Source organism: Cynocephalus volans, chromosome 16 (assembly GCF_027409185.1).
Source record: "Cynocephalus volans isolate mCynVol1 chromosome 16, mCynVol1.pri, whole genome shotgun sequence".
In the NCBI taxonomy this organism is placed as follows: domain Eukaryota; kingdom Metazoa; phylum Chordata; class Mammalia; order Dermoptera; family Cynocephalidae; genus Cynocephalus; species Cynocephalus volans.
The window spans coordinates 10,406,550-10,433,242 of record NC_084475.1 but is presented as its reverse complement, the minus strand read 5'-3'; the positions used below and the strand labels follow the sequence as shown (position 1 = coordinate 10,433,242).

General features: G+C 34.9%; 1 protein-coding gene across 1 annotated transcript in view; it reads left to right on the top strand.

Annotated features, from left to right (window-relative positions):
- Positions 1–26,693, top strand: part of ABCA6 (ATP binding cassette subfamily A member 6) — a 58,904-nt gene that overhangs the window by 18,043 nt on the left and 14,168 nt on the right. The window contains exons 10-26 of the mRNA XM_063080326.1: positions 102–270; positions 4,365–4,423; positions 7,232–7,342; positions 7,732–7,907; positions 8,118–8,237; positions 8,502–8,640; positions 9,190–9,280; positions 10,214–10,353; positions 12,257–12,373; positions 13,040–13,220; positions 13,618–13,784; positions 16,424–16,557; positions 17,766–17,903; positions 20,186–20,293; positions 21,090–21,263; positions 21,483–21,596; positions 26,013–26,132. Of these exons, the coding sequence (XP_062936396.1) occupies positions 102–270; positions 4,365–4,423; positions 7,232–7,342; positions 7,732–7,907; positions 8,118–8,237; positions 8,502–8,640; positions 9,190–9,280; positions 10,214–10,353; positions 12,257–12,373; positions 13,040–13,220; positions 13,618–13,784; positions 16,424–16,557; positions 17,766–17,903; positions 20,186–20,293; positions 21,090–21,263; positions 21,483–21,596; positions 26,013–26,132 (2,258 nt within the window). The remainder of the gene's footprint in view (positions 1–101; positions 271–4,364; positions 4,424–7,231; positions 7,343–7,731; positions 7,908–8,117; positions 8,238–8,501; positions 8,641–9,189; positions 9,281–10,213; positions 10,354–12,256; positions 12,374–13,039; positions 13,221–13,617; positions 13,785–16,423; positions 16,558–17,765; positions 17,904–20,185; positions 20,294–21,089; positions 21,264–21,482; positions 21,597–26,012; positions 26,133–26,693) is intronic.

Below are 26,693 nucleotides of genomic sequence, written 5' to 3'. Positions count from 1 at the left end.
TTTTTTTCTCTATAACAAATAGAGAGTTAGAAGGAAAAAATTTTCTCTATGATGCTTAAAATGACATTTTGTTGATATTCTGTTGTCTCTTGATTAATTAGATGGAAATGAACGCCATTATTCTCTATTATTTTTTCTGAATTCATCACCTTGTTTCCAAGACCAAAGGACTGACAAAAAAGTTATTGAGAAAGATATAGATCCTGAATGTTCCTCTGATGATTATTTTGAACCAGTAGCTCCTGAATTCCAAGGAAAAGAAGCCATCAGGTATTACACTTATATTTATACTAATACGTAAGTATAACTATAGTTATACTAATATACTAACCACACTTATACTAATAGTTAAACTAATATATACTAATACACTTTAGTAAAGTTAAAGAGTCATTAACCAACAGCTACAAGGTAAACCTGAGGCAAAATATTGAGAGAGAAGAAGTCTGTTTTTGTCAACGTCACTTTGAACTGTTCCACTGCCATCACCACCAATTTCTCCTAACCGCTGCTTGAAAGGAAATTTTTCCTTAATTATCAGCTCCGTGTAATATTAACTTGCCGTATTTCATCTTGTCTTCTTTCTTGCTTCTGTCTCTTGTCCCCCACACACCTCTTTTTTATACTTGTTCCTTTTATTCTCTGTACTCCTTTTTCCATAGTTTTGTCTACTTGTAGGGTCATTATGGCATTTGGTAGGTAACAGAATCATGAGAGACGTACTTAAAATATCTCTCAGATACTACCTGCCATGAACTAACTTAGCAGGTGTGGGATTGCACCACAGTATCCATGGATTTTAAAGAGCCCTGTATATTTTTTCTACAAAATTTGTGACAAAGTTAAAAAGCCAGACCTTTAAATATTAGCCATTTATTTATTTAGCAGATGTTCACATAGTTCTTACTATGCACCAGACACACATTTAATTCTCACAAAAGCTTATGAGGTGGGTACTTTTATTTTCCCCACTTTTCAAATGAGAAAAGTGAAATATTGAAAGGTTAAGTCTCTTGCTCAGCATCACACAACTCGTAAATGGGGATCTAGGATTAGAATACAGACAGGCTATGTTAAGAACAGTCTATGTTCTTAACGTCTGGCTACTGTTGAGATGTCAGGAGGCAAAAGAAAATGAATAGACAACCATAGCTAGGAAGTGAAATATTTCCCTCCAAGACAAAGAGCATAGGTCTAGCCTACATACTTAAGCTTCATCTATCTAGTTCTTTGCCTATTTTCTGTTAAGTTTTCTGAAGGGGTAACAGCCTAGCCTGCCCCCAACTAGGAGTATTCCAGCTCCATGGACATTATCTATCCAAACAAGAAAGGCCAAGTGAGAAGTAATTCTCCCAAATTCAACTCCAATGTCATCAGTTCCTCTTTATCAGTCGAGAGCATAAAAATGAAATTATATTATTACTCAAATTATAATAATTTTCAGACCCAATCTTCCAAGAAAGTCTGTTACTTCTTTGTTTCTCTACTGCTGCTAAAGGTCAAGGAGAGAATGTGAAATGTCCTCCCCCTACTGCGTCTCTTCTCTCTCCACCACCCCCCTAAACCCCCTTCCCCACCTCCCTAACCCTAGCCAGTCTATGCAATCTTGACTGGATATCCCTGTCAATTGGTCTGGATTCTTAATGAAGATGGAGGCCTGGGCCCACTGACAAACCGGGGAAGGAAAATCATCTGATGCAAGGCCTATTCACTAATGGTTTTGGCTCCATTGTGGAGCACCTCATTCCAGATCCACTCGAAAGTAGGAAAGTAGATGTAGGCGCCTAATGTTGCAGCTTTTTAGCAACAGGTAATACATACTTAGTCAGCATCAAAGCAGATTCTGGGCCTGCAAGGCAATCTAAATCTGCCCTTTGACCACCCAACATTGGCTTCAGTTTCCAATCCACAAGTCTTGTCTCTTTTTTGGTCACAGTGACCCTTCCTAGTAACATGATTGCCATTCCCCACCACTAAACAGTGTCAAATCTATCCCAGTCAATCCCAATGTGTAAATTCGATTTTGTGTGGATATAAAAGGTACAAGGTAATTTCTTTTTTCCCAGGTGGTCTTTGCTTTATAGGTAAATTAACTCTTCCTTTTCCCTAGTGGCCTTTAAGCTGTAGGTATCAGAGGATATGAAGGAAAGCTTGCAGAGTTCTAATCAGAATCATGATCCTGGCTCTGTAAAAATATCTATTTTTTATTCATAATTGTCTCTCCTCCACCCATAACCCTCCATTCACATTCTTTTCTGGGGGCATTTGTGTGCATATCTGTACATTCCTATAACTACAGACCATTCAAGCAACATTCCCAGAATGCAAACAGGATGTCTGTCCCATTTGTAAACAGCTATCTTCATCTCTAAAATCTGAAAACAACCAGCTGCTCCTAAACAAAGGTTTCTTTATTAAAATAAAACATTAATATCCCACTTCAATGGGCATCCCACTATACAAAGACGGGCTGAAATAAAATTGCTTGACTCAACATCTTTCAATCCTTCTTAATTTATTCATTCATTCAACAAATATATTGTTGCACTTTCAGTGTTCTATACTAATTTTTAAGGCTACAAAGATGAACAGTGCACTGTCTTTCAAGAAGCACACAGCCTAGGGGAGAAAATAAATAGAAGCATAAAACTGGATTTGGTAAACTTAGGGATAGGGATGTTAACTGGTGTTACGTAGTCAAAAAACAGTGTCAACTAACCTAGCTTAGAAGAATTGGGGAGGAGAACATATATTTTTCTTTTGAAAAGTTAAAAATTACTGAAAAAATGAGGTTCCTAAAGTCAACATATTCACCACCCAAGTTGAACAGATATAAACATTGTCATATTTGCTTTATATTTTTTAATGAATATATTATATGCTTATTTGAAGTCCCCTTTGATTTATCTATATTTTCTCCCTCCCTTGTCAGAATTGATCTTTATGATGGATTTGGTGTTGTCACTTCTTGTCTATATTTACATATTGCAGCATGCACTTATAGCCCTAAACAATATGTAGTATAGTTCTGTTTGTAAAATAATCTATAAATGGTATCACATTATACTTATGTTTCTGCATATTGATCTTACACTCAATATTATGGTTTTTGAGAGTAATTTATTCATAGTGATAACTAAGATTAATGTGTTGATTTTAACTTTTACATAATATTTTCAAACATGAATCTACCACTTTTCTTTTTTAATCCCTTCTTACATTAAGGGATGTTTCGGTTGTTTCTAATTTTTTGCTCTTACAAACAATGCAGTGAGCATTCCTTTAAGAATAAGCCCGATAAAATGATGAATTTATACATATGTATACATGTGTGTGTAAATGTGTGAGTGTGTGTGTACACATGCATATGTGTATGGCACACCTAGCAGAAAAAAAAAGAGCTCTAAGCTTTGTGCAGGATATAACAGGTGATTTGATGGTCCTGACACATGAGACATGGGTCAGAGGGTACTGAAAATGTCACTGAAGAGACCATGAGAGGCTGCTTCATGTCATACAAGGGAGACATGACTTTCCCTCTGAGGCTGATGACGAAATCCTGAGGAATTTTGAGGAGTGAATAAAATGGATCTTATTAGTGAATCAGAAGAAGACCTTATTAGGAAACAGAGAATGAATATTTAGAAAAGTAGAAAGAAAACCAATAAAGCGGAATGTAGACACTTTCAACAAAGAGAAAGTCATCATTAGTGGCTCATAATTTAATAAGTAAGGATGGAAAAGTATTTCTGCATTTGGTAATTAGGAGGCCACTAATGATTTTGGTAAGAAGAGGGTCATTAGAGTGTAGAGTTCAAACATCAGTGCAGTTGAGGAGGAAACAGAAGGTGGGAAAGTAGAGATGAAAAGTTTTCACTTTTACTTTGAATTTTGTAAAATAAGGAGAAGGAAAAAACTCGATCATATTTAAAGCAGAGTTAGAGTTTAAAGAGAAGCTATTAGAGAGGAAACTACAGAAGATGCAGGTGACGGAGGGTTTGACTAAGGACCAAGATGTGGAGGAGGGGGTGGGGGACGGTGGTTAAGGATGGCAGGTGAATGAGCTGATCTTGAATAGCGTGAATAATACCGAATGTTCTAAGACTAGAGGGAGAAAGTGAGTATAATTACAGAACATTCTACTGTTCTATACACAATAATAATAGTTTAATTGTACTTTTTAGAGAGAATTTTATTTTCCATCTCAGGGAAACGATTAATCAAACATTAGTCTTTGCCTTTCTGAATAGACTGCTTATGCCTCTCCTTATTTCACATAAAGTGATTATATCACTATAACTAGCGATACTCATGATCTGTGCTATTGTTACTTATATAAGTAAACACCCCTTTTGTTATTTCAGAATCAGAAATGTTAAAAAAGAATATAAAGGAAAGTCTGGAAAAGTGGAATCATTGAAAGGTAGAGAAAAACATTTTATGCTTTCATTGACTTTTTTATTACACACAAAAAAGGGAAATGTTCTACTTAAAAATTTGAAAATATTGATAAGCAAAACCAAAAACGGAAAAAGAATGCAGACAATCTAACTCTATGACCTGGACATAAATCATAATTAAGAAATTGATGTAAAATCCTTCCAGATTCTTCACAGATCTGTTAATTTATAAAAATGGAATCATACAATGAAAAATGAATTTTCACCTTTTTTTGAAGATGAATCTGCTATAAATAATATTTTATATATTTTAACTATGAAAAAAGAACATCTAAATTTACAAGTCTGATAAATTTTTTACGCTAGTCTGGAAATTAATAATAGTTTATGTCTACTGATGAGGTTAACTAAAACAAGATGATTAAAACAATTTACCATGAATTAAACTTTGCAAGTTAATATTCTGTGACAAACATAGTTTATAACTTTAAATGAACAAACATATTTTGATTTTAAATATTTTAACAAATATAGTTTTCTATAACAGACATTTAAGTAAGCATCAAACTTAGTAACTTCGTTTTATAAGAGGACAGCTTGCTTTTATTAAAAATGATTTTTTTTGGAGGAATAGAAATAATTTTTACAAGAGGAAGAAGACTTAAAAGCTAAAAAAGAAGGGCCATGAACACTCTGAAAGGTTGAGAGTTCTTTGTCCATTGTGTTTATATTGCATTTAATTTCTAACAAGTGCAGCGTCCTTTAACTCAATCTTATTTATTCCTTTGAGATTAGATCTTTGAGCCTTTAATGTATGTGTGTGAATAATTTTATTCTCCCTCTGTTTTTCTCTTCAAAGACTATCTAGATCTGTGATTTATTCCTTTAATTTTAGCTGAGGATATGCTAAAGTAATTTTAACTTTATAATTTAAATTTCCAGAGCACATTATGAATTATTTTTGCACTCATTAATAATTACAAACTTATTTTTGTCTAAATATCTTCAGTTTCGTAAAGAATTTGTACACTTTTTTTGAAGTAGCAGCACCTTAAAAATTAAAGGCATTGGACATCAATACGTAAAAATATATGAATCAGATGCATTCTCAGCCTTCTCCTCCTCATGCAGTTATTCCCTGGAGCAATTTGGGAACACCTGTGGGAACACAGTTTTGAAATCCTCTATCTATGCCTATTTTTCAGTGGCTAAATATCATTCCCTTTTATAAATGGCATGATTAACCTGACTGACACACCATGTATGAAATTCAGTTTGTTTCCAATTTTACTACCATAAAAAAAACACTAAATGTTCTTGTTCATTGTTTGTAAATGTCATGATTATTTCCTGAATATGAATTTCTAGAAGCAGAATTATTCAAAGAAACCATATTTTCAAGATTCGTGATTCATAATTCAAATGTTGCCCTCCAAGATTATAAAAATTCATATTCCCATAAGCAAAACATAACTACTAATAATGACAACAACAAAAACAATAGCAATGCACACAAAGTTTATTGAGCATTTAGTGCATGCTGGGAACTATGCTAAGTGATTTACATGGGCTTTTTTCATTTAATTAAAAAAAAATATATTAATAGCTCCCTCACTTTGCAGATGAGGAAACTGAGCCTTATATCATTTTTCCATTTCCCAAGATAGCAGGCCTCACTTTCCTTTTTACTCTCGAAAACACTGTATTTTCCATTTAAAATCAAACAAAATTTGTTGATGTACTTGTTTAGTTTTCTTAATACTATTTATTATATGATTCATCTTTTTAAAATTAATTTTATTTTTTCAAGATAATTAGTATATTCAACATTATACAATGTAATCATTTTTGTGGCCATTTACCAATTTATAGCTAACCCCTGCTTCCTCTCTCCCTTTCCCACCTCTAGCAGCCTTTCCTTTTGAAATTTCAGTGAATTATTGTGATTGATGTATCTTTCTTTCTTTCTTTTTTCTTTCTTTATTTTTTTAGCTCCCACTTCTGAGTGAGGACATGCGGTATTTCTCTTTCTGTGCCTGGCTTATTTCATTCAACATAATCTCTAGGTACATTCATGTTGCTGCAAATGGCAGAATTTCATTACTTTTTATGGCCGAATAGTATTCCATTGTGTGTATATACCATATTTTCCTTATCCAGTTGTCCGTCGATGGACATTTAGGTTGATTCCACCTCCTGGCTATATATAATTCATCTTTTTGATGAATTTGGAAGATCATTTTATTTTATTTTATTTTATTGACACATAATTGATTGTACATATTTGTGGGGTACAGAGTTGAATATCAGTACTTGTGTACAATATGTGATGATCAAATCAGGATATTAGTATATTCATCATTACAAAACATGATCTTTCTTTATGACCCTTAACCTGTTTCTCACTATTCCCCTACACTTCCCCCTTTCTCACCTCTAGTAACCACAGTTCTGTTTTCTCCCTTTGAAAGTTCGACGCAGTACTGTGATTGTTCTTTCTTTTCATTCTTTCAATTAATCTTTACTTTTGTGTTTAGTTTTGGTCCATTTTAGACTTCTATTTTGTTCCATTTGTCACTGAACCTGCACCAATAACATTATTTTAATTATTTGTGTTCCACTGATGTCACTGTATCAGTAACATATTATTTTAATTATTATAACTTGCCAATATATTATTTTGGTAATTATGAAAATATTGATTATGTATTTTAAGGTATTGAAATGTTTGATAAATACACCATTCTACTAAATTGTCTTGTTTTATGTTTAGGACCAGCTCTACTTAATGACCTCCTGTTTATAATGTTAATATTTCATTCTAAAAACAGGCTTGCTCTTTGACATATATGAAGGTCAAATCACAGCAATCCTGGGTCACAGTGGAGCTGGCAAATCTTCACTGCTAAACATTCTTAATGGATTGTCTGTTCCAACAGAAGGTGAGCAAAAAGAAATGTCTCAAAGACAAGTTATCTGATAAAAGAATGAAATCATATGTGTGCCTGTCACACTTTAAATTTTAAATTGATGGCTTAAGAGAAATAATGATTATCTGAAGTTGTTTCCCAGAACTATATAATTTTGAATATATTTCATATTTTCCAAAATTTTATGAAAATCATCTTTGTTCCATTGTGTGATATTTGAGGGGAAAGATGAGCTACCATAGGCATATATTTATATTAAGAATGATTAGTAGCTATTAACAAATTATGAAGTCACCATTTTAGACATTTGTGAATATATGCCAATATTTTCTTGAGTAAGATCTTCAGACATTAATAAAATGTGTTATCCTGCTGTCATTAAATTACTGTTAACTTCTTAGGATCAGTTACCATCTATAATAAAAATCTCTGTGAAATGCAAGACTTGGAGGAGATCAGAAAGATGATTGGTGTTTGTCCTCAATTCAATGTTCAATTTGACATGCTCACTGTGAAGGAGAACATCAGCCTGTTTGCCAAAATAAGAGGAATTCACCCACAGGAAGTAGAAGAAGAGGTGATGGGCATGCTTGGGTTAATTAAACTGCCAACCATTTACCAAGTTAAATCATGACCACAGAATTCCTTTCAGTGATTTATCTGCCCTGTTACAAATAAAATGTAGGCAAGGAGGTCCTATAAAAATTTTCTGCTGCTTTAATGGGCAGTTAAAATTGCAAAATATGAATCATTTTGGATTTTAAGCTTTGTGTATTTTTTCATAAAGGTACGACGAATTTTACTGGAATTGGACATGGAAAACATTCAAGATAACCTTGCTAAACATTTAAGTGATGGACAGAAAAGAAAGCTGACCTTTGGGATTGCCATTTTAGGAGATCCTCAAGTAAGTGAGATTACGTGTGGGGAGGAAAGCAGATTGAATGTCAGTAAAAGGTCAAGATCTTTACCACTGAAAGTGATAGAGCTTTTATTGTAATGTATCAAGAGAGAATCTGCGTTGTTTAACTATAAATAAAATGTATGTTGGAGACAAATGGTTGGATGGTTGCTATTTTTGTTTTGGTTTGGTTTTAATGGTTTTCCATGCTAACGTGTGGAAAGAATTAATGCAGAAGAGAGACATTTTATATATCTTCATCCTCTGTAGATTTTGCTCTTAGATGAACCAACTACCGGAATGGATCCCTTTTCACGCCATCGCGTGTGGAGCCTCCTGAAGGAACGTAAAGCAGATCGTGTGATCCTCTTCAGCACCCAGTTCATGGATGAGGCTGACATCCTGGCTGGTAATTGCTGGTTTCATCTCAGTATTGCAATCATGAATTTGGGAAATTTAGAAGTGATGTTTATTCCCAGGATAAGAGCTGTGCTCTCATTACCTCAGTGGGCTTACATTCCATAGCCACCTGGGGGATGACAGAAGTCTAGTCCCACTGTGCAATTCCTCACTGGTTGTACATTTGCTAGGTCGTGACCACTAATGAAAAATTGTGGTTAGTGATTTTCAAATCAATTATCAGTTAATTTAAGCAGCGAAATCTTTTTTCATATGTATTTGGTGGAAAAATAGCCACTCATTCTTTAGCATCCAGAGTAAAGAATATATCCATGTAATTTATGGGGTTTTTTTTAGGAGTGAGTATTAGAGCGTGCTGAAATAGACTGTCATTCATGAGATCATTAGTGTGTGTTTCAAATTTTAGAATTCTCAATAGATATAGTTACACCCCATACAATGCTTCTCCTTTGGAATTCCGAGCTTTGGCTCCTCGAGTATTTTGTAGATAGAAGAAATGACTCCTAATATCCTTTCTCACATGGTTCTTTTTACTCAGATAGAAAAGTGTTCATGTCCAATGGGGAATTGAAGTGTGCAGGCTCTTCTATCTTTTTGAAGAGAAAATGGGGTCTTGGATATCACTTAAGGTAAAGACTTTGGAATAGACTGGATATATGTGTGTGTGTGTGTGTGTGTGTGTGTGTGTGTGTGTGTGTGTGTGTGTGTGTGTGTGTGTGTGTGTGTGTGTGTTTTCAATACTGTGATATCAAAAAGATGGACAGTTATGAAAGAGAATTAGCCTTATGCATCATCTCTGCCATACCAGATTGATCAGTCTTTTCTGAATACTTTTCCTACTTTTCTGCTTCCTTGTATCTTTATTAGTGTTGATGATGGGCAAAATTTCAACATTATAAACCAAGGCTGACTGTTCCTTACTACTTCAGGTACCACTTTTCCAGGTAGCTGTTCTGTGCAGCCTAAACCTCTACCTTCTTCCCAAACTTCATTTTCCTCAGCTGATTCATATAATTCTGTAATATCTTTTCATTCTTTCGTAAGACACAAAGGCAAATAATTTCAGAAGCCAGTATCAACAGAGAGTAAATCTGGCAGAGTGGTAAGACGTGTGTCTTACAAGAAAATATATGTCCAGGCTAAAAGAGGGAGAATAAATAATAAACCCTATGAGCAAACAACACATGGATTTGAGCCAGATTTATCTAGTAGTCACTAATTGCTGATAGCTATGTGATCTGGTATAATAATTATTTTTCCTAGGAAGTCTCTTCTGCCTAATGTTCTTACCTCCCTCTGTTTACTGTCATACTTGGTATATAGTTTCAATTAAATTATGTATTTGTTTGTATGTTTGTAGTTCTGAGTTTATACATCTTCTATGTATAGATCATAAGATTTTCAAATTGATGGATGATTATTATTATTATTGTTTACTCATTTTGTTTATCCCATAAAGCCGAGTAAAGTAGTGTTCAAAGGCTAGATATTCAATAGAAGTTCTTCTTTTGTGGCAGCAATGGAAAAAATACATGGGACTTGTCTTTTCTTTTAAATATTAGCTTGTATAGGAGTGAAATATGTGATCCAGAGCAAATAAGATCCTTCATTAATCATCACATCCCTGATGCTAAATTAAAAACAGGAAACAAAGAAAAGCTTGTGTATACTTTGCCTTTGGAAAGGACAAATAAATTTCCAGGTAATTTAAGTATGATTACTGTGGAATAGAACTTGGGAACAAATGTCCACATTATTGTTATAATTTTCATTGTCTCATAGATTTGAATTTTGTCTTAGGATGAATTACCTGAGAAGCAGAACTTAAGATGAGGATTTGAGTGCAGTTAAGTTATTTGGTAGCTGATTCCTGGAAGCACCAGCAGGGAATGGGGGAACACGAGAGAGGAAAGGGAAGGAAGCCAGGGAAGTGTCTCTCTGCAGGTTACTGCAGCAGGCAACTGAGGTGTAGTGCTATTGGGGGAAAATCAATGAATAAGTAAGTGGGTTCAGAATGCGTCACTGGAGGGGTGAGAAAGCTGGTCCCTATCCATCATTGGTTAAGGAAAGCTTCCAGAAGCATTTCTGACCCTTCTGGCTTGTTCTGAACTTAGCTTAGCATACTTCTGAAGCCAGAAAAAGAACCTCAGACAGGTGTTTTAATAAGCACATTTACTTTGTACAAATGAGTGCAGAAGAGATGTAAGTGGGGCATCAAGGTTTCTGCTACACATTTCTTTTTGTGTTTTAGTTTAATTGTGCATATTAATTTGCAGAGAAAAACAGAGAATAGCTATTCTACAAAAGTGTTCCACATGGGTTCCTAGCCTGCTGGGTAGCAGTACCAACCTAAGCTTTGTTTGATTAGTATTCCTACGAATCACTAACTCTTTGTACAGTATTCACTATGTGTCAGGCACTGTTCTAATAGTTTCATATATATCCACTCATTTAGTCCTCACAACTGTTCTGTGAGGTGTGTGATACAATTTTCCCTACCTTACAAATGAGGAAATATACTTTATTCTCTTCTGAGTTAAACAGCTTCTTTTTCGTTTAAACATTTAATTTATTAATGATTTAACTCCCTATAAGCCTAATTTAAATAAGCTCTTTTGGATGGTTCCGTCCCTCTAGTTAAATACTCAGGAATTCAGATTTTAGCCCCACTTCCAAATATGACAGCCTCTATATCCTTGTAGTAGCCTGGAAGATGGTGTTCTTAGTTTGGTGGACTATATTATGTTATGCTGTTCTTGAATTAAGGCCTCATGAGGTGCAACTGGCTTACCTTCTTTTTTGGTCAGAAAAGGAGGTTAGGGAGTTATATGCTGGAGCTACTCTGGAATATGTCACTTAGCCAGATTCTCTGGAGTTGACATTCCAGCCCATGACAGCCTCTTTACACAGATCCCAGGCTCTTGCTAGCCTTATGGCGTGCTTATATCCATTCTTGGACATGAGACTCCCAGGTCCCCTGCATGTCATGTGTTTCCCCTGTGGGGAAACACAGTACTTGCTACAGCCTCCCGCATCTAGTTCCTCTCAGTAATGTTGCTGGCTGTCACCCCACCCGATGTAGAAAGTGGCATGTGAGAGTCTTATCCTAGAAGCCCACATCCTCATCCAAGTATCCCCATGGAAGAGTTATCCAATAAATCTTCCAATGGAGATATCTAGTTATCAAGTATATAGTTGTATGTAGGAAATTGGAAATCAGAGGACAAGTGAGGTTTGAATTGGGGAATTTTCAGCATAGAGAAGCATTAGGGTCTGAATTTGGTGTATGGTAAGAGAAAGTGGTCTAGGACTGAAACCTCAAGAGAAAGCAGAAAAGGAGTCAGGAGGGAGATAGAAATTGACAGTCCCAAATGCAACTGGAAGAACAACAAGAGAATGTGTTCATAATTAAGGGAGAGGTCTGACATAGTCTTTTCAGAGAATGAGAGCATTCTAAAGAAATTTTGCTCTTGACTACGGTGATATTACAAAGACGTAAGTTTTCTGAACTATATTCTGCATTATCTTTTAAATAAGTGTTAACTTACTAGGTTTAATTATTGATGTGGTTTTTCAAATGTATCTATTCCTGTCTGTTGCTTTAGACCTTTTCAGTGATCTTGATAAGTGTTCCAGTCAGGGGATGATGAGTTATGACATTTCCATGTCAACTCTGAGTGAAGTCTTCATGAACCTGGAAGGAATATCCACTGTAGAACAAGGTAAAACCATCCATGTATTTACTCCATGATTCACTAGGGCATGGTCCTTACAATATAATCACCTCTTAGAGGCTCCACCTTTCAATTACTGTGATGGGATTTCTCACTCTCGACACTGTTACAGTGAGGATTAATACATGAACCTTTGGGGGACACAATTCAACCCATAGCAGTAGTAGACATTTAGGCAATAGTGATTGGCTATTCCTATGGAGAAGGTATCTTGAAATCCCTCAGAATATTGTTACATATGGGATTTTCTTTCCCTTTTTCAAAGACTAGGCATAATGAGAACATTCTTTTGGTGCATTCCTTTTTTTGGTATAAATTTAGTATATTTTCTCACTGAGTTTATAAAATGTAGACATAACATTTTTTTAAATATTGTTCGCATTGTGACTATAAGCATTCTAAAACTCTTTTTTCTTTTTTAAGAAAAGTTTTATTTTTATGTGTATCACTATTGGCAATTATAAAACTTAACTATAGAGAGAAAATATAGAAGGCAGTGGTGATGTATAAACCTAATAAATACTGAAAATAATTCCTTAAACAATTCCTTTGACTCTGGTTAAAAAAAAATATATATGAAACAATTTTTAATATTACTAAAAAGAAAATACTGTGCTGTCCTCAGGATGGCATTAATAATGTGTGTGTGTATAGATTTTGAACAAGCAGAGATAAGAGACTCGGAAAGCCTGCGTGAAATGGAGCCAGATTGCTCTTCTCTCCCTGAAATGCAGAAGGCTGTGAGTGACATGGGCCTCTGGAGAATGCAGGTCTGTGCAATAGCATGGCTCCGTTTCTTAAAGTTAAAACGTGGAAGGAAAGTGCTTTTGTCCTTGTGAGTATCAGAGTTCTGTGGTTTTGTTAGATAATGATTTTCAAAAGATGTTAAATCAGAAGAGAATTTAAAACTAGAACACAATACCGAATATGCCTGCCAGGGGATGGATAACTGCAGCATGAGATTTTACTGACAGTAGGAATACCTGTATATTAGTGCTTGATTGGGCTTTTACAAAGGGTGTGTTTAGCTTTTATAGTTTGAATAACCTTGTTTTTATATAGCAATGCCTTTTAATACCGTGTAGCATGCCAAGATAGGACTTCAGAATTTTAGCATCTAGAATCATGGTTGGCATAAAGTAGATTTGGCATTCAACAAATATTTGTGGAATGTCTGACTCAAAAAATAAAATTGCTGTAGATTCACATGGTAATTTTTCTTTATTGTTTAGACTGTTGGTATTTGGAATTGCAATGTTCCCTTTGATTGTGGAAAAGATACTTTATGCTGTGGCAAACAAAGAGATGGATTGGGAATTTAAAACTGAATTTTATTTCCTTTCTCCTGGACAACTTCCCCAGGACCCCCGTACCAGCCTGTTGATCATCAATAACACAGGTGAACAGAAAATCAGATTTTAGATCCAGAAATGAATAACACACATAGGGGGAGAAAGCAAAACAAAAGAGAAGAAAATATATATTTAAACTTTATTTATAGAAAACGACTTATAAGGAACAGAGCATATTTGCTCTGATTTGGGAGGTGGCGGGTAGGGTGGAGATGAGAGAAGAACCCGGAACATTATGCTACCTGTCTACCTGACTGCCCTAAGCTATTATGTGTGAGAGGAATAAATTTCTGTATTGGCTGAACCACTGTATTTTGAGATCTCTCTGTTACAGCAGCCAAACCTGTGCCATAAATATGATACACCCTGATGGACAAGTAAAGGTGACATAGCTACTCCCCATGCCCCTGTACGAAGCAAGAATAGACGAGATAGGGAAGACTCCTTACCTTGTTATCCCAAACAATGGGGGTAACTGGTGTTTTCTAACTGCTTAATTAACTTTGAAAAAGATTTTATGCCTCTACCTAAGATGTCAAAAAAAAAAAAAAAAAGATTCAGAGTGGAAGTCTTATCTTGATGAGCTCCTAGCTCATTCCAATTTTCACACACATTTGTGATTCAGGGTTGTAGATGTCTCCTCTTTAAACAAAGACAGTCTTTTCATTTCTGTTTCTCATTCATCTTGTTTTTTACTTGAGTTTTGGAAAGTAAATTTTATTCACCCTGCTATCTTAAAGCTGAAAGTCTTGTTAATGGTACATTTAATTTCCAAAACTTAGTATTGATTTTTTACCAATCACCTTGTGGTTGTCCCACGTGTGCCTTTTACTCTCCGATCATTCCAAGGACAGAATACTTGTGTTAACTTATTGTTTCTTCTCCGTACTCAGTTTGTTAGGCATTTTGTGATTTGAGTTTGGGGCCTCTGTGCCATCCTGTTTCTCTTTGATCAAAATCTGATGACGATTGGTAACATGTTCATCTTTTAATGTGAGAATTTACTTAGGGGGCTGTGGGTCACCATTATGGTGTCCTACCTCAAGTGACTGTGGAGATGGAGTGGCATGTACGGATGCCCCAGGGTACATGGAAAGCTTATTTTCTATCTGTAGGTCCCCGATTCTTCCCCCCGGGGAGAATCCTAATTCCTCTGGGGTTTGGCCCTATGTTTCCAATCCCACAGCCCACTCTCCGTGTGCAGTCCCATTTCAAAGGCTAAATGAGAAAAAATAAAGGAAAAGAAAAGAAAAAGAAAAATTTCCATTCCATTCTGCCCTGATTGTTGTCTGGAGTTTCTTCAGGTCTTGCTCTGCTGTTCTCCACGGATAATGTCTCTTAGAAAGTAAACATGGAGCTCACACCCTGGGGACAGCTGGAGCTATTGTCTGCTCTGTGTGGAACATGGGGAGGGGCCTGCCTGCCTATCTCCTTCCAAGGGTAGTTAACCCTTAATGACCCTGACTGTGGCTTCAGAGCCCACTTTACCCCCTTGTGTTCATCCACTGTGAGTTTAGATATCCTGGAAATTGATTTTACCTTGGCAGTTATTTGCTTCTGTGTGCTCTAGCCTGTGAGTCTTTCTCAACTCTGTTGGACAATCTATCTGCTTTCTTCTTTAGGAACACATCTAAAAATTTGGTCTGATGGTGGTACCTTTTTCATTTTCCATTTCCTAAAAAATACATATGTATTTATGGAATATATATGTATGCAATGTACATGAAAATATGCAAAATATATTTTTGTGTTATGCATACACACCTATATAAATGCATTTACTTTTCCATTATTTCGAAGAATAAGGGAAAGAGGAAGGTGTTATCATTGGCCATTGTAGGCTGGACAGTCTGAAGTACTCTTCATATAATTATTGTATCTCCACAAATCATTCAGTTCAAATGTTTTTGTTTTTGTTTTTTTACCAAAAGTCATAAAATAGAATTACCTCGTGTTAATGATCACACATTAACTTGCCTTAAACAGAAGTAGAGCTAATTCACTGTAGCACATGATTTGCTGAATAGAAGACAGTAGAGTGATTTCTCTTTCATGAGCCAATATTATTATACTGATGCCAAAGAAACATGTCCTCACATAGTAAACTATAAATATTGACTTTAAATTATGTTTAGGGTTTATTTTAAATATATAACACATATTTTCTTGCTTTTTTCACTGAACTCATTTATTTATTTATAAAATGCATTATCATATTTTTTAATCTATGGACTAGTCTGTTAAACCAGGTGCCTAATATCCACAGTTCCAATTTTTATCTCCGAAATAATTTTAGCCATTAGCAGCTCATTCTAAGTCTATATCTAATAGGATAAGCTTTTGAGAGTAACAACTTAACTCTGCATTTTTCTTTGGTAGCAAAACAAAAGCTGCCTCCTTTCTTTTCTAGTCTTGAATACACAGTCTTTTGATATTAAGGGCAAAAAGCAATTTTTTCCCTTACCTTCACTCAGTGTTTCTTCCTTATGTTGTTGCCAATTCTGTTACTTCAAATAAAAACACCATGTACAAATGATATATTTTTTTTTTCTGGTTTTATTAAAAATATATCTAATTGTCATAAAATGTCATTTGCAATATTAATTTGATTTTTTTTTTGCAAATACACCTCTTAAATAGAATTTTCTTGCTTTTATATGGTCTTCTGTTATTGACTTCATATTAGAATCAAATATTGAAGATTTTATTCAGTCACTAAAGCATCAAAATATACTTTTGGAAGTAGATGACTTTGAAAACAGAAATGGCACTGATGGCGTCTCATACAATGGAGCTATCATAGTTTCTGGTAAACAAAAGGTATGTTTGCCTCATGTTTTCACTTTTATGACCCCAAATCAATCAATAAATAAGAAAGTGCTGCATTTTAACTGTTTTAAAAACTACAAAAAGTCAACCCAGCTAGTATACAGCAACTTGACTCAGAAAAACATTTTAGAGTGTTATTGAATAAACTGTGATGTTTAAATATGTTTTAGGAAAACATTTTCTATTTTTATTTTGAATTAGATAATTTTTACACTTGAAAGAAGCTAAATTCGATTGCATTTTTCAAACTCAATATAAATATCACAGCTTATAATCATCAACCAATACAATTATGAATTTTAGGAATCCTATTCAATAGCTAACTACCTGAATGATGTTTTTATATATTGAGAAAATACTTTAAATACTGAAATATCCACATGAAATCTCTGTGAGAAAAGTATTTTCTGTCTGCTATCTTAACATATTTCAATTTGGGTAAGAAAGTAAAAGCTATAGAGATCCATTGAGAAACAAGATTGTTGAAAATATGTCATAATCGTAGAACTCTTGAGTCTTATTTGCATGCCAATAAAAGTAAGGGGTCAAATTAAATAAAGCTACCTTTTTATTTCTTGCTACAAGGGAAATAAAAACAAAAGCCTTTGAAGACGAATCATTGAATTCAGCTCTGCCTAAACTAAATATATCATAAAAATGTAAACCCTTTGTGCCAACTTTAGGAAACTACTTTGATTGGCAGCTGCTTTCTTTGTTACTTATGGAGCCTATTTACCATATGAACTATTGATAATATTTAAACATTGTTGGACCTCTTGATGAATGCATGAACATTTTCATAGACATGAAGTGTGTAACCGTAACACTGTTGTTCTGTTGCTTGCTCACAGCAAACTGGCAGTGTCTGCCTGTCAGGGAAACTTTTAAACTCCACTAACTGAAATTTCCTCATCAGCAAAATGTGAATAAAATGATTTAAAATGAGTACTCTTAATAAAAACTCATACTGAATGAATGCTGACTCTGTACTATCCATTATGCTAGGGCCTAATATATATAATCTCATTCAAAATATGTAACAACCCATTTACTATTCCCTTTCACAGGTAAGCTGAAGCCCAGAAGAGTCGGTTAACTTGAAGATGGACACACAGCTAGAATGTGGCAAAAACCTTGCCTTGTTCTTTACGGATTTAGAATGAACACTGTTAACTTTCTTTGTTTTTGTTTGTTTGAAGGATTATAGATTTTCTGTTGTGTGCAACACCCAGAGACTGCACTGTTTTCCTATCCTTATGAATATCATCAGCAATGGGCTACTTCGAATGTTTAATCATACCCAATTTATTAGAATTGAAAGAAGCCCGTTTTACTTTGTAAGTATTGGATTTACTGATTCTCAACAATTAAGAATTTGACAAGTAACCTACATTTTCTTTCTTTAGCTTTTAAATATTCATAATTGATTATTAATCATGAAAATTATTATTATTTTGTCCTAACATTTTTATATGGATTGTATCCAACAAAATATGATATTTTTTTGTTGCCAAGTTATTTTCAGAGAATTCTCATGGGGGACTACTTTTCAATATTTTGTCATAATCTCCTAGGGAATGTTCTGAAAGGTAGTACATACTTGATTGCAGAAGTGTATGACAGAGAGAGAGAGAGAACACTGAACTGGCAATCAGAAGCACTTGTAACCCCACCTTAGAATCTTTTAAATTTAATTTGTTAATGGACCCTCCATGGACTAAATGTATAGTAGATTGTCTAATATGAAGGAGAATTTGCTAGTTCTGCGGCTGTATGCTCTCCGATTTTTTCCTTCACCTACCCATAGTTGCTTTACATTGCAGGGGAGTCTGATACATGCAGGCTGCATTTTGGGGACTTTGTGTCAGTTGGCTACTGTCTGGCCTTAGACAGTTTAGACACCAGGAAGCAGTTGTGGGAGACAAGAGAGCAGGGCAGGGGGAACTCCTGTTTGGGGTTTCAGTCACATCACCTCCTTCTTTGCCCCTGCAGCCCAGAAGTGATGATGGCTTCCCATGTCATCATCCTTCTTGACGATCATCACCTATGAAACCATTTCATAATGAATTTCTGTTTTAAGGACTTAAGATGGTTATTGTTTTCTGGTTGGACCCTCACTGATATCAGGAGGAATCTCTCAAAACTGACTCTTTGAACTGTTCCATTCCAAAAGCTGAGAAAAGTGATAAACTGGATTAGAAACAGGAAAGTCTAGTCAAAAGGGGAGCCCATTTTGTGACAAAAATGTCAAATTCAATTCTGTCTTCACTGCATCAGTGGTGCTGGGAGTACCTGCAAGTGCAGATTTTCTGCAGGCAATGGGGAACATGGGGTTGGGATATACTTGAGAGGTCCACGATGGACATATACACCTGTGAGTTGAAGTGTGACTGACCAGCCCTGTGAACAGGGAGAGCACAGGACAGTTCAAGGTCATGGCGTCTGACCCCACCCCCATGGCACACACCTTTCCTTTTTCAACCATTCCTATGATAATAGTAATGCATTTTCCCACTTGATGAATAAGTGGATTTATAGACATAGCCTCCAAAGCCTTAAATAAAGTTTAAGAACTGCAGACTTATTTTGAGACAGGCTCATACTGCTATCCTGTAATTATATCCACAAGGAGGTCTTACATGATGTTTGGTCATAAGCCTAGCCTCAGGCAGATACTGATTTGGGGGTAGTGCTTTAAAGCTCATCTCCTTGAAGATGGGTTTAGCATCACCAAGTTTCCTTTTCAGCTCTGAGCTTCAGAACACATCCACCCAGCTTCTGAAATCTTTACGTATCCATCTCTAGGTCTACTGAGAAAGACATGCTGCTCTCAGGCCTGAATTATCTTTTAATCAAGGGTCACAATTCTCACATTATTATTTTTTATTGTGGTAAAAACACATAACCTAAAATTGGCCATCATAACCAGTTTTAAGTGTATGGTTTGATAGTGTTAAGTGTATTCACTTTGTTGTGAAATAGATCTCCAGAACTTTTCCATCTTGCAAAACTGAAACTCTATACCTGTTAAACAACCAACTCCATTTCTCCCTCCCCCAGCCCCTGGAAACCACCACTTTACTTTCTGTTTCTGTGAAATTGACTACTTTAGATACCTCGTGTAAGTGGAATAGTACAGTATTTGTCTCTTTGTGACTGATTTTTTTCACTTAGCATAATGTCCTCCAGGTCCATCATGTTGTAGAATGTGACAAGATTTCCTTCCTTTTTAAGGCTGAATAATATACCATTGCATGTATATATACATTTTGTTTATCCATTCATTTGGACATTTGGGTTGCTTGTACCTCTTGGCTATTGTGAAAAGTGCTGCAATAAAATGAGTGTGCAGATAACTCTTTGAGACCATGCTTCCAATTCTTTTGTAATATACCCAGAAGGAGGTCCTGAATTATTTTTTGCTTCTCTTTGTTCTTTGATTTGAAGACATGTTAAATGATCATATATAATTTTCTCTCCCACCTCCTTGCATAGATGTTGACAAACTACATCTACACTTTGATTTTTCAGTATTTCAAAAAGCCCATTCTTTATGATTATTTTTATTTGTTTCATTTTTAAAATATTCACTAGTTTAAAGTATCTTTTTTATTTGCAGGCCCATGTATTCCTCTGGACCGGGCTACCGGAAGGTTCCATTTTCTTATTTACAGTTGTATGCAGCATTTCTCCTTACATTGCCATGAGCAGTGTCAGTGATTACAAAGTAAGAAAAAGGAGGGAAAAAGAAAAAATTTCAGGAATTTCAGTAATTGTATTTTGAATGCTATGTGTTCAAATGTTTTCCTCTGGAAAAAACCATTTGAATGTATATTTAATTTAGATAATGTAGTTAAGCATTATTTCTAGCAAGTCAAAAAATTTAATTCTGAAAGGGCAGAATAGTTTTTACTTTAAAGTTATAGAAAAGTGCAATGATTTTTCAGAGACTAGGATTGGTCTAAACCATCAAAGAGGAATACTATAAATCTTTTGACTTCATTATTTCCTAACTAAAGGAGAAAATTATTGATGTTGAAATTTAGACCAAATTTAATACTTGAATTTTTTTCCACCCTGGTAATTACAATTGTATGCTGTTTGTATTTGGTTATGCCCACTATCCAGACAAAACAGTTAAGTCAGATTTATGTAAGTCAGCTTTTACCGTCCTGAGCCAGTAACTCTCTGAGAAAATGTTTAGAAAAGGAAATTTTATTTTGTTTTTTTCTATCACAAAATAACATTTCTTTTGAGAGCGCTTAATGAGGTCTACTTCTTTATTCATGAACTAAAAAGGTGTTATGAATCATATCTATCAAATAAATCAATACACAGTTTTTTAAATGGCCGCATTTATGGAACTGGCTCTATGAATAGACCCCAGTTTCCTAAACAGCAAATGTATAATTTTTTTTTTAATATTAGGAGACTAGAATATTATCTTTAAAAATTTTCCTAATGTGTTTGTTTTGGATTTGTATTTTAATTGAATCTCTGTACATCCTATGTTTTTTCATCAGAAGAAAGCTAAGTCGCAGCTATGGATTTCAGGCCTCTATACGTCTGCTTACTGGTGTGGGCAGGCACTGGTGGATGTTACCCTCTTCACTTTAATTCTCCTTTCAATGTATTTAATTTTATACATAGCAGACATGGTGCACATTCATATTACAAGTCGAACGGTGTTTGCCATGGTAAGTAAAATGTTACATAGGCCAAATTTTATAAAGTAAATAATAAATTTTAACATAGATATTTCGTATAATGAAGATGTTTTCATTTTTACTGTCATAAACCAAAATCAAAAACCTTGCAAAATGCATGTGCGAGAAAAATTTTTTAAATAATTGTAATTTAATTTTTCCTTTAGATAATATTTCATTTTTTGACTGATATTATTTGTATTATCTCAGGGGGTGATTACATTTGGTTATGCAGCTTCTCTTGTCTTCTTGACATATATGGTATCATTTATTTTTCGCAAGAGGAGAAAAAATAGTGGCCTTTGGTCATTTTGCTTCTATCTTGTAAGTATATATACATACATACATACAAATTTATAGTTACTTTTTAAATTTTCATTGTGGTGTTAAATATACTCACTTTTGCCTTGACAAGTGGAGAAATTTAAAATTACTTTATAGAAAGGAGCAGAAAGTGTAACTCATGTTACCAAGTCAATGATATTCCTGAATAATTAAGGTACAACCCTTTGAACAGAGTTTATGTAGAACCTCACAGAAGATCTGAAGTTCAAAATATACTATTGAATTTATGTCCCTGTCAGAACAGAGTTTGCTGCTAACACTAGAAGAAAAATAATCTTCATAATAGTGGGCAGTAAAATTCATTTCTATGATCTTCAAGAAAGTCTCTCACCATCAGCTCCTATTAGTTTTAGATACTGAAGATGTTTTAAACATTTGCCAGACACCTGTTCGTAAATATATATGAAAGTAAAGAACTTGTCCAAGATTATTGAAAACTTTGCTGGAAATGTTTACCAAAACTCTGGAGACCCAGAGTGCCTTGGGTCCTGAATTTCAGGCTGCCTTTAAGCTACTATCCCCAACTGATGGTCAAATGTCTGTCTCAAAGAAAAAGCTCCCAACTTTCAGAATGGGAATCCTGAAATGATGAGAGAAACCCAACCAAATATCATCTGTAAGAAAATACATTTGGCACCACCCTCTGACTTTTCTAAGAAAGTAGCCTTGGACTCTTCTGGTCAGCAGGCATCTGTTGTTCCTTCACAGTGGACAGTACTCTGATTTATCTTCTCTGCGATGTATTTCTTTGTATTCAGTAATTAGTGTCTATTCCTATCTCTTTTACCATCATGAATATAATTCAGTTCAAGAATAGACGATACAGAAAGAACTACAGAGTTACCTCTCTCGGAAGACTGGCTTTGAGGCAGTTATCAGGATTTGGTGCACCAAAGGTCTTTTCATTTGCACTTTGCATGGGGACATTTTTGTTCAGTCAACAAAATTACTGCCATTGTCCCATGTAATCCCAGAAGCTGGAAATACAGAACAGATGTCAGTAGAAGAGAGCCTTACTGACAAGTGGTTTCTTTTCAGCTAGCACTCTCGTATATGTCCAGCAAAGGTGAACAAAGAATTCATGTTTAATCTTTGTGTTTGCCAGTAGTTTCAACTATTAATGAAGTCTTTCTTGGAGATGATGGTCAAGCAATGTCAGGGTTATTGTCCAATACAGCCATTGACAGGTCTGTTAATGCCAGCCTGAATGACGCTGGAGGTGCTCTAGTGAGCGCTCTCATAAATGCTTTTTCAGCTAATTGTTTTTCAGTTCCAAGTAAGCAGCAGCCTAGAATCATGGTTCCTTTTTATTTGTGACTTCTCCCACTGTTTGTGTTGACTCTCCTTACACAATAATCATTCCAGACTGGACAAATGCACATCTAGATAAACACATTTTTGCTATGTGTCGAGTGAAAAGTCAGCCCCTAGATCACCTTATGTTCACATCTTATCCCAGTTTGTATATAGATGGCAATCTCTCAGATGAAAGAGCCTTCAACATCCATGGTAGAACCATACCTCGGTCCCCTATTTTTCAGCTTTCTGTGGAGAAGTTCAGCAGGGATGATTTCTTCATGGATGCAGGCTCTGCAGTGATACTTTTGGTTGGAAAACATTATGAACAGAATTTTCTCAGCCAAGTTCTGGAAGTTTAAATCTATGCATCAATTCCATAGAATATGATGGATTTTCCAGAACTTGATGCACCAGAATCTTCCAGAAGAATAGATTTCATCTCTTGGCTTAGAGAGCAGAGACCGTTTTCCCTTTGTAGAATAGGCATGAGAATCTAATGAAGGCAAAATTCCTTCAAAACATGGTAGAAGACAGACACCAGAATCTGCATTATCATATTATGAATTCCTCTTGCATATACAGCAGCAAGTGAATAAATTAACGAATGAAGAAATTTGACTTTGTTATTTCTAAGGAAAGTCATGATAATGCAGAACATCTTCTTTACTAGGTTGTAGACTAATGTGATAATTAAAATGTTCTCTCTGTGATTTAAATAAACTATAGCAAATAAAGGATCACATAAGACAATGAAACATGACATTCTAAAACACTGCATTTTTAAAAATCAAAACATATCTACATGTGACTGTATATCTTTTTTCCTTTGTTCTCAATTATGTTTGAGCTATGACTTGAAATAAGATAGGACAATATTTTAGAGGCAAAGTGTGCTTTATAAAATAAAAGCTTCTTTGTCAAAAATGTAAAAACAACATTAGACTACAGTGTGATAGTATAATACATATCCATAATTTCTGGTTATTTTTCCTATGCCTTTCTCAAATTTATCTATTACAGTGTATTTGTTTTTTTAATTTTTATATCATTGAAAGGAATCTACATATTTATAGAATGGTGGAATGTCAGCCTTGAAAAAAATTCAAGATCATCTAGTATAATTCACTTAAATTTTTAGAGGAAAAAAATTAAGTAACTTGCTCAAGGTCACACAAAAATTAGTGATAGACTCAGGAATAAACTTGAGATCTCAGAGCTTATGTCATTCCTCATGTCAAAAAATATGAGATTAGCAGCAAGGTTGATAATAGTGATTCAAAACTCGTGTTGATGAACACATCTTGATTTTATGGGGCTAAATAATTTCAGAATTATAGATCTTCACAAAGACCCCAAGTAGTTTGCAGTAAACTTTGCATTTTGCCTGATACAAATAACATATAATTCCTTCCTAAATATGTATTGAGGATATATGTTGTGAGAATTTATCTTTCTTCATGCAACTAGTAGGAACTTACATCATCCCAGTCTCACGAATGAGATAATTTTTTATTCCTCAGGGGATCATATGTCAGAATGTATTTTATGTTGGTGTTCAGTATAGATGTCCTTTCGTGATCTGGGTTGCATTTGGTGGGACAGTATAAGCAATGTCTCTCCATCACTGAGTGAAGCCACAGTTGGCAGTTAATTTGTTTCTAGAGTCCAATGGACTGCCCTACTTGCAGGGTGTGGTGCTTCCGGGATATCCTAGACCCTTGTCTGATAAGGAAGCCTTTTCAGCCTGTTATGCTCACTGGTGAAGGTACGGTAGCACATCTCCTTTGATGCTCAAAGTTTAGATTCCTCACTTGTTCCAGTGGATGAGAAAGGAAAAAAAATGAGGCACAAAAGTAGAAACTTGGAGGCCTGGTAGAGTAAGAGAAGTCAACTCAGTGGACAAAAGAACTTAGAGTTATCAGAAATAAGAAGATAGGATGCAAAAAAATAGAAAAGAGCAATGCCTTGGAAATTCAGAGAAGAGAAATATGTATACATGGATAATTGTGTAATACCTTGGCAGATAGATTGTGGAGGTTGTAAAATGAGAAAACTTCTTTGGATTTGCCATTTAAAATGTTTATTGTGCTTTTACTGAATACTTTATTATAAGCTATTTGGTTTTAGTCCCAGCTGTTTTTAATAAAGACTCAGGCATAAGACTAGTACATAAAGACTTTGAAATTGTACACACACAGAGTTTTAAATTCTAGTTTTTTTGCTCACTAACTGTGTGGTCTCGAGAATATTATTTAGCATTTCTGAAGCCTCAATTTCTCATCTATAAAGGGAAAGATAATAACAGTAGCCACATTATAAAGTTGTTGTGAGGATTAGAGGAAATAATTCATGCTCAGTTCTTAATACCTGGCATTTATTCAGTGAATTTTTCAATTTTTTTTCGTGCAATTTTTATTATAATTAATATATTAATAAGATTCAGCGAAGGTTTAACATAGTGCTCCATACATACTGTTGACTGATAAATTGATCCTTAAAACAGAAAAATAAAAAATTATGTTTATCTCCCCCCCCCCACTTACCAGTAAAAGAAATTTCTAAAACACAATGAAAATGCACAATCTCAGAAAAATCATTTGCTTAGAATGAGGAAGAAATGGAGCAGGGAGGATGATGAAAAAGCTTTACAGTGGTCTAGGTGAGAATACGGCAATATAGATTGTCAGTTTTTTCAATAACTTCCGTGCAAATTCCAATATACACAGTTCCTTATATATTAGCAATATTGTTTCCTTACCTATAAAATGGTAATTTCTCTCTTTATCCTTTTGTCTTGGAGTGAATTTAATGATGCACTGTCAGGAAGTCTGTTTGGTCATCTTAGCTTTCATCTCCAGACTTTATCTATTAGGAATATTTTTGGGGGGGTGGAGCTAAAGATCTTATATTTCTCATTAACAAAAACTTTTTCCCCATCCCTTCTCTCTCTGAAAGGGCAAACTGTGATGGCTCTCTGGGTATATCTGCATATGGGAAAATTATGATATACATGATGAGAACACCTACATCTTAAATGTTTTCTCTAATATTAATGGGCCGAGTATATGATGCAATATATTTGCATTTGTCTTGTAGGCCACGGAGATCATGTTTGGCATCATTGGAATCCATCAATTCAACCTCACTGCCGTGGTTACCATCATGATATTAGTTCCTTCATCTACTTTGAGTGGATTTATAGTCTTTTTGGAAAAAGTAAGAAATGTTACCAACTGTATTATTAATTTTGAATATGTAGCCTATTAAAGTGCTTTGCCCACAGCTGGAGAAATGGAAGGTTGATTAGTGGGCATGGGGAGCGACAGCAAATGGGCATGAGGGGTCTGGTTGGGATGATGAATTCTAAAGTTGAATTGTAGTGATGCTTGCACAACTCGGTCAACTTGCTAAACATCCTTGAGTTGAACACTTAACATGGGTAAATTTTATGCAAAAAAAATTTTAAAAATAGAACCTCAAAAAAGCTGTTCAAAAAAGAATTGTCCTGTGTACTTTGTAAAATATAGGCGTTCGGTAAATGCTATTCAAATCTAATGCCAGATTTTAAAAAGCTGTCTAGTTCAATTCATTATCCACTGGGAGGATAAACTCATACAGCACCATTCAATCATTCAAAAATATATATTAAACACTATTCTGTGGTAGTCACTGTGCTACTAATTAGGGACACCCAATGTAAAGATAGCACAGAGCTTCCTTTCACGGAGCTTAGGAAAACAAAGACAGAGCAACCTTAAGCAAGTCAATGCAAGGAGC